This window comes from Myotis davidii, unplaced genomic scaffold (genome assembly GCF_000327345.1).
Source record: "Myotis davidii unplaced genomic scaffold, ASM32734v1 scaffold156, whole genome shotgun sequence".
Taxonomy (NCBI): Eukaryota; Metazoa; Chordata; class Mammalia; order Chiroptera; family Vespertilionidae; genus Myotis; species Myotis davidii.
Window position 1 is genome coordinate 2,243,982 of NW_006288633.1, and position 8,958 is coordinate 2,252,939.

The window sequence follows — 8,958 nt, forward strand, 5'->3', positions numbered from 1 at the left end:
AAAAAGTAAAAATTTATTTTTTTACTCACTTTGTGTTAAGTACTGTGATAATACTTTACTTATATTAGCTCTTATAAACCTAACAACAATGACACTGTGAAGCCATTTAAAAGGTGAGATAACTAAATCTCAGATTTAGCAGTTTGATACAGCTTGAAAATGACAGACCCTGTTTTTATATCAAATTTATCTGATTCTGAGGCACCTTTTCTTTTGCACTGAGCTTTATACATTTAAACCAGATATTTAAGGTCAACATTCGCTTTGGAACTTGAATTACTGTGTTGTTAACTTTCAATTGGTCAGGTATGTAATTGTGAACTTTTCAAAGTTTGTTCTGTAAGAGACAGAGCCATATGTTTTCACAGTGTCACTTGCAGTAGGTTGGCATGCTTTAATATGAAGATAATGGAAAGTCTAGAGTGTTCGTCTTTCTAAACTACAGAATAAATTACTTTGGAAAAGTAGTATGACTAACACTTAGAAGAGATAATTAAAAGTAAAGGTTGTATAGGGGAGGTTAGGGGACTGTCTAGGGCGGGGGGAAAATGGACACATATGTAATACCCTTTGTAATACTTTAAGCAATAAAAAAAAAAGTAAAGGTTGTAGTTTTAGACACAAGCCTATAGAATCAAGTGAAGGAAGGGATGTTATAAGAAAGTATGTGACACCAATGAGAAGGGTACAGTTCCACAACTGAAGAAAAGAAATAGGTTAACAAGGGTGGAATATTTTCCAGACACACCTGACACAGGCTGGAGAAAATGGCTGTTAACTGAGTAATTTTTCGCGTTTCTATTGGTGTACATAATTTCATGGTAGAAAATCCAGCTTCCCAATTAGTTTTTCTCAAAGAATTCTTTTGTGATACTTGAAAGAGAATGTACTTACGGAATCAAGACTTTGCATAAACATTATGGATTCCCTTGCAGTCTGGGATTTTTCTGGGATGAATGTACATTTTGCTTCATACAGCCCTGTCTGTGAGTCACGTTCACATGGCTTTATTATACAGCTGCTTCCTTGGCATTTATTGAAAACCACATTAATTCCAGTAATCTGAGTTGAACATCTATGATGAAAGAATTAGATTACATTTACATATGAGGACCAGACAAATCATGAATAAAGACTAATGTCCTACAATTTTTCCCTTAATAATTGCTATAGGTCATGTACCAAATATTTTGGCAGAAGTAAGCTCAATGTCCTACCCATATTTACCATCAATTTCAACAAGAATAATGATGTCAGTTCATATTTATTAGCATTAATTGCTTACTATTGTGATCAATAATCTATTTTTCTTGTTATGTTAAGCTAAAGATGATAATTCCTGAGAGGGATGTTGTGAAGATTAGATTAGTTAAGAGATACAGAGGAGTTGCTTCCTAGTTGGGAGGAAAGAATCAACATTATGATTAAAACCTTCTTAGATTTGTATGGATGGTACACACATTCAAATATATATGTATGAATATATGTATATATACTGATATATATGCATATACATACATGTACATATATACATATATATATATATGCATGTATACCATACATCCAAAGTCAAGTGTGGTTTAAGCATTTTTCAGTTTACAATTTGAAAAATGCTGAGCTAGATTGAAGGACGAAATAAAATTAAGCCTTGCATGGAAATGCTTGTGCATTCAATCATTTGGTCTTCATAATTGTCAACCACCTGGCAGGGAATGGGGTGTGGTATGTATAAAATATTCTGAAGAGTTCCTGTTTCTGCAGAATTTACTTCCGTTCTGTGTTAATATTAAACTTCATAACATTGCCTGGCCAGCGTGGCTCAGTGGTTGAGCATCGACTTATGAACCAGGAGGTCATGGTTTGTTTCCCTATTGGGGCACATGCCAGGATTGTGGCTTGATCCCCAGTAGGGGGTATGCATGAAGCAGCCAATCAATGATTCTTTGTCATCAGTGATGTTTCTCTGTCTCTCTCCCTCTCCCTTCCTCTCTGAAATCAATAAAAATATATTTTTAAAAAACCCACTTCATATCATTAATCCACTTTAATACATTTATTTGTATTGCAAGGATTAAAGAAGATGGTGAGTCATATTTTCCAGGAGGGTTAGCTCTAAAGTAAGCCTGCAAGTTAAACTTATACTACCTCAGACAGTGCCTGGCACACAGTAGGAGCTCAATAAATGTTATTTTAGCTACTTCTTTTTAATAACTTGTCTCTTTCTATGCCTGATAAAGAAACTCATTCATTTTTCATTGATTTATTAAAAATTTGTTGTTTGATACATTATTTGTTTAGCTTTTACTTATTTTATGCCAGGCCAAAGCCAGGAGATTAAAAAAAAAATCAGCCTTCAAGGATCTTAAAGTCAATTGGGGAAAATAAAATTCCTGCCCAGTGTGAGAGAAGCTCATACATATTCCTTTGGGAATATTCCCCAGGATATATAACCCCAAATGGAGAGTAATGACACATTTAAACTGAGTCTTGAAGACTGAACAATGTTGTTTGCATAAGGCAGGTGGTGCCGGGAGAAGTTGTATGGGATGAAGTCAGAGGAATGAGTGTCCTGGGTTGAGAGCTCAGTCCATATGAGACTCTAAGCAACTCAGCAGAGGTAAAGCAAACAACACAAACAAGATGGGGAGACATTTTTTTAAAAATCACAGTTCTTTCCTCTAATATGTTTTTTATCCCAAAGACTTATTTTCTGTTACACTGATTTAATTGCTCTTTGATGTTCTTTAAATACTCCAGGTTCTTGATATTTTTAATTTAAATATCTCATCTATTTATAAATAGGACCTGTCTAAATCTATCCAGAATTACATTTCTTCAAAACAAATTTACTTACTTATCCTTTTGAGAAGTACCTTTTTTCTTTTTAATCTCAAGATTAAATGAATAATAATCTATCTTTAACATGAAGCTCTAGGAGTTCACTTGATTTTAATGGAACAGATTCATCTTGAACAGTTATGAATCAAATGGAATAAAAGATTGGGTAGGAACTTGAACTCCAATTCTTAGATATTTTAAGGTGTAGGCTACAGATTTTTCTTTCTCCTCTGACAATAATATATTTTGGGATAAACCCATGATTATTAAAATTATTCCCAATTCCTGACAGATCTTGATTCCAAGGTGGAATTCCCAGTAGTTGGACCTATACATAGTGGGGTAGGTTGGATATTGAAATTGACTGTATGAACATTCAGCCACTGGAGATAGCCTTTCTTTGTCTAGTATAAAAATAAAAAGTCATAGGTGAAATTTTAAAAATAGATTTGCTCAATACAACAATACCTTGTTGCTTCAATAGTGTTCTTGCTGGAAATATAAAATGGCTGATCCACATTGTACTCATCAAATACTCCCCATCGGAGATGGGCCCACTCATGGACAAATACTCTGCCTATGAGAGAATATTTGCACTTACAAATTTATATTTACAATGTTTTAATTCAACTTCTTATGTTTTAAGTTTCCCTTCCCTTTATCCCCAACCTAATTGAGTCAAGGAACTCTAGAAATGGATGACTTTCATTAAACCAAAAAAGTTAAAATGGGTTAGTATCAATAAGTGACTAATTTTATTATACACATGTTGAAAAAGAAATATTATTAGGTTGAAAATAACTAGTATATTTCCAAACAAAGCTATTAATACGTATTTTTCTCTCTTAAAAATACCTTTAATCATAATGTTATATTTGTTTCCAGTAGAAATAGCAATAGAAGTATAAAATGGATATCCTTACCTGGGGATCCATAGATATGCAAATTATTAGTCAATAAAAAGTTAGGAGTAAAATGTATGTATTGTCCTTTTTCTCCACATTGTCCATATTGAAGTGTATAGGGGTCATCTCCATATTTTAGGTAAGGATTAGCAACTATAACATCTGCCTAAAAAGCAGAACAAACAAACCAAAGCAGATCTCAGTAGCAATATAAACAAGGAATTCTTCATCCAAATTAAGAGAAGTAATAGCATTAATTTAATTACTAAAGTAATGATTAGTAATTGCTAAGGTATTATTAGTATTAAATTTTAAAAAGAACAGGAAGAAGAAAGAAACAGTTTAGGAGCTAGATAAAATACCTTACCTGTTCATATGATTCTTGTTTTGACATTAAGTACTCTGATTTTGACTTCCAGGTCACTGGAATTAAAATGCTTACATTCCTGAAATAAATTCTTCGTTTGGTTGCATGAAATAGGTAAGTAGAAGCTTCAGTTACCATTTCCTGACAAAATTTAAGATACCATGTGGTAACAATTTCACAATGAAATGAGCATAAAAGTGTATATACGTACAAGAAATAGCAAATCCAAGCTCCCTTTCCCAAAATATTTTGGCAAAGACTAATTGAAAAATAGGGTGAATTTTTACCATATCTCTCTGGTTTGCAAACTCATTTTCATACACTTAAAAACCAACTCTATTTTTTACTTTAATACAGATCCATATTGAAGTGTATATGGATATCTATTCTTGACCATCTCATAGGGATATTGGAAGGACCAAAGAAGATTGTATATATTAAAGTGCTATATATAAAATTTAAAAAACTATACTAACAAAATGAGGAAGTAAATAAAATTAAAAAAGAAGTAATATTTTCTTTAAAATCAAATACAATAGAGTTTTGAGTATTTAATATTTGAAAAAGTATAAACAATTGAAAAATGTATAAGATACTTACCCCCTAAGGCTTAAGAGTTAGTTATTGAAATATTATAAAAATAGCTTAATAAAGATTAATTGAAAAGAATTTTTCACTAGCTCTAAGGTCTTTCTTTTAGTCAAATGAGTTGAAAAAACTATTAGTAGTTCAGCCTTTAAAATAATTTATTAGGTAATGACTAATATTGTTAATATATGACAAATCATTTAAATTAAGCATATATTAATTTTGACATATTCTATAATTGATATATACTGTCAAAGCAATTTTGGAAAGTTATAACTCTGTGTGAGTGCGTGTATGTGACTAGACAACTAACATGAGTTGAAAATACTTACTGAAATAAAAATAAGTGGATAATAAAATTTATTTTCTTACCTTTATGTTTTGAATGAGTTTTTCATCTTCTGGTACACTGGGGTTAATTGCAATGACGATGCCATCATATCCATTATTATTCAAACTTACCATTGAACTTTTCACTGCAGGCAAGAGAAGTAAAACTAGGAACAGAATAACGGTTAGATTGAGCACCATTTTTGCTCATGTTACGATAGGCCTTTTTGAAATGTAAGGAGAGTATTTATATATCTGCTTAACTTGGGAATTTAAATCTAGATCAAAATATTTGCATACATATAATACAAAAAACTACTAAAATATTTTGATGAACTTCCTTATCTTACTCAATGGGGATTATGTTGAACACTTTAGTTATACTCTCTAAGATTACTAAGCTGTTAAATACTCATTGAATTGAGCAGTTCTTTTAGATTTTTTATGTAATCATCATCCTCATTGCAGTGGCCAATCCTCCTCCACTTCCTCCTCGATCTGTTTACAGAAAGCACTCTATGGAAGAAAGAAGAATTAAAATGAAAGCACAGGAAAGAGCAGATGAAAAAGGCCCATTTAAAAAACAAAACAAAATAATAAAATGAATAAAAGAAATGGAGTCAGTGTGGCAGTAAATTGTATGGTTTAAATTCTTCCAGATGGAAGTAGTAAAAACACAGTGTTCAGGGACAGCTGTGATGCAAGGGAAAATATTTTTGTTTTTGTTTTTGTTACCGTCTGTGATGACTACTGTGTATGTCATTTTTCAAATAGCATTGAAAGTTTTAAGTCCTTGAATAACTTGGGAAAATATGCTACAATTAAAAAATTTTTTTTGATTGTTCTTAGATTAAAATAGAAATGTAACTGGCTTTGGAGTCAGATGAATGGAAACCTGGCCCTTGCTTTGATCATTTAAGAGTTATGTGATTCTTGCTAAGAGTTTGCAGATCTTTTTAGGTCTAGTTTTTCCTTTGTGATACTGGAATAATTGTGGATGTTTAAATGAAATAATCTATGAAAAGCACTTCTTACAAGACTCCTGGCACCTAATAAGCACTCACTAAATGTTATCAATCATCATTAAACATTATGTATTATGAATAAAAAGCTTATTGTAAAAATTTTCCTGTTTTATCCTACGTTTTCATTGGTTTCTTTTGTAAAACTTTAAATACAGTCTTTCAGCATTTAATTGGGGAATGAGGAGCCTGAGCCTGCCTGGAAAAGGCTAGAGAAGGAAGTGAAACTATAATTTCTTTGACAGTGTCCTCCTCTTGCCAGTCCAGTTGAGGTGTGGCTAACTCATAATAATCTTCTCAAATCTCCATGTTAGAATTAATCTTTCCTTCTTTTGAACTCATTTGAACCACTTGTTACATACTACTTGTAGTACATTTATTATCACTAATACACACACTACAACTTCCTACTAGATTATAAACATCTTGGAGGAAGAGATTATTTTTTCCGAGTTTAAATTCTTTCAACCTGAATTCCCTCAACTGTAAAACATAGACAGTAATACCTATCTTGGTGGGATGTTGTGGAGATTAAATGAAATAACGTGCGTGGAAGCACTTACATAGTGCCTGGTACATAGTGGGACCCTCAGGTGATGTTTATCCTTGTTTTTCCTTATCCCTTTTAATTCATATGAAAAAATATACAAGTGCTTCTATTTATGTGCCAGGTCCAGTGCTTTGCTCTTTGAAGAATAGAAATGAGTAAAACACAAACACTGCCTCCCAAGAACCTGCAGATTCATTGCATGAATTACATTAGACTAAAAAAGAGTGAAATACAAGGTAAAGTAAGAAAAGTTCTATAAGGGAGTTACAAATACAGTGCTAAGGAGCCAAAAGTTGAGGGATAGATTTTATATGATGGAGGGAATCAGCAAAGGTTTTAGAAAAAGACCATTCTTCGGGAAGCTTAGGAAAATAAGATAATTAATTTGCCCTCAATCACACTTTCAGGAAGGGGCAATTTAGGATTTGAACTCATGCCATCCAGTTTCAGAATCTATGTATTTAAGTATGTGTGACGTATACTACCTTTTTTTAAAAAAAAATCCTCACCCAAGGATATAATGTTTTTAATTGATTTTAGAGAGAGAAGATGGGAGAGAGAAAAAGAGAAACATAGACATTGAGAAACATCTATGTGAGAGTGAAATATTAATTGATTGCCTCTTTTCAGAAACTTAATCTCTAACCAACTTTCTTTAAATGAGCTGTATTAAATACGATTTTTTAATGCTTTCCCTGCTGCCTGAAAGATGTTTTTCTGGAGAATGACCTCTGTATTTGTGCTCCTACATATTCCCAATGATCATACCACCCTGTCTGGCTGTTAAAAGCTTTGGTGGTTGCCCTAACCGGTTTGGCTCAGTGGATAGAGTGTCGGCCTGTGGACTGAAGGGTCCCAGGTTCGATTCCAGTCAAGGGCAAGTACCTTGGTTGCTGGCACATCTCCTGTAGGAGGTGTGCAAAAAGCTCTGGTGGCTTCGCCTTACCTCAGCACAGTCCCTCTGCCTGAAACAGGAAGTGTTTCTCTCTGCAATTTAGTTCTTTTATACTTTTTGTACATACAACTTTCTAAATTCTAATCTACTGTATGTACATATCACCCCCATATGTTGTATATTTAAATGCTAAAATGTGTGATTCAGATAATATTCAAAGAAGGGAGAGAGATGAATTTAGACCCAGGAATAAGGTAAGAAGGTATGACTGAAATTCAGGCTTGAAAGACGGATACCTAATTTTGTGCTATGAAAGTAGTACAAGGAGGGACAGGAGGTAGATAAGATGGACATTTAGTGAGGAGTTTGAATTTTATCATATGGAAAGGGGAAGCTTGCTTATTTTCAGCAGAGATGTGACATGATAAAAATTATGAATTAAAGAAACTATGATATTGTTAGACTTTGTTATAAAAAATGAAATAATTGGATTTTCATGGTATATAATTTGTTTAGATATCTTGCAAGACTCTATAAAATTCTAGTGGGGCTAACCTCACTCAAGAGCAGTTTTTATTTTTACATTTAATAAACAGTTTCACAAACTTTTCAGTATTTCATATCTGTATCCAATTATTCATGCCAGATATGCAGTGATTACTGGAATTACTTGAAAAACAAACTACCACCAACAAAAAAAACAAATAGCTGTAGAACCTGGTAGGTGACTCTTAATCATTGTGATCTGAGGAGATTTATGTAATTTTCTTAGTCATAAAGTTGATGAACTTTTGCGTTAGAACTGTATGACTTGGCAAATCTCCCATTAAGATATAATAATATTTAGACTGTTAAGTGTAAATAAAGGCCTATGTGAAAGTAAATTTACCATATTTACCTACACTATACAGACTCTCATTCACCATCTTTTGAATATGACAGTATGTAGGGAGAACAAATTTCATACAATTTGTTAGCATGATTTTAACTTTTAAATATTTAAACATATGGTATTTGTTCCATATTGTACCATTTATACCTAAAAATGTTATGGATGTGCCTGTTAGGTTTATTTTCCACTGTCCTCTCTCCACTTTCTACCATAGTACTGTATAGTTGCTTCCGGTTCCCCAGCATGCCCAGCTCTTTTTATATGCTGGTGCCTTTGTCATTGTTCCCTCTTTTTGCAAAGCCCTTTCTCTTTTGCTGCCTAGTAGAATCTCATGAATGTTTCAAAGCTCAACTCAAATGTTTTAATGCTCAACTCAAATGTTTCTTCTCTGGAAAGGCTACCAGGTCAGTTGATCTTTCCCATTTCTGTGTCCCCACAGACACTTTTTTTTTTTATTATTAGTTAAGGTGTTACAAATGTTTCCTTATCCCCCCCCCCATTAACCCTCAACCTCCCCCCGCACACACACTCATGCTCCCATCCCGCTGTTGTCCATGGAACCTGGGACCTT

The 8,958-nt window shown here is 33.1% G+C and overlaps 1 protein-coding gene across 1 annotated transcript in view; it reads right to left on the bottom strand.

The window, feature by feature from the left end:
* LOC102753117 (epithelial chloride channel protein) overlaps window positions 1-5,229 on the bottom strand; it is a 27,627-nt gene extending 22,398 nt beyond the window's left edge. The window contains exons 1-5 of the mRNA XM_006760802.2: window positions 5,071-5,229; window positions 4,111-4,251; window positions 3,762-3,909; window positions 3,307-3,415; window positions 895-1,075 (exon numbers count right to left, since the gene is read on the bottom strand). Of these exons, the coding sequence (XP_006760865.1) occupies window positions 895-1,075; window positions 3,307-3,415; window positions 3,762-3,909; window positions 4,111-4,251; window positions 5,071-5,229 (738 nt within the window). The remainder of the gene's footprint in view (window positions 1-894; window positions 1,076-3,306; window positions 3,416-3,761; window positions 3,910-4,110; window positions 4,252-5,070) is intronic.
* Window positions 5,230-8,958: the final 3,729 nt, after the last annotated feature.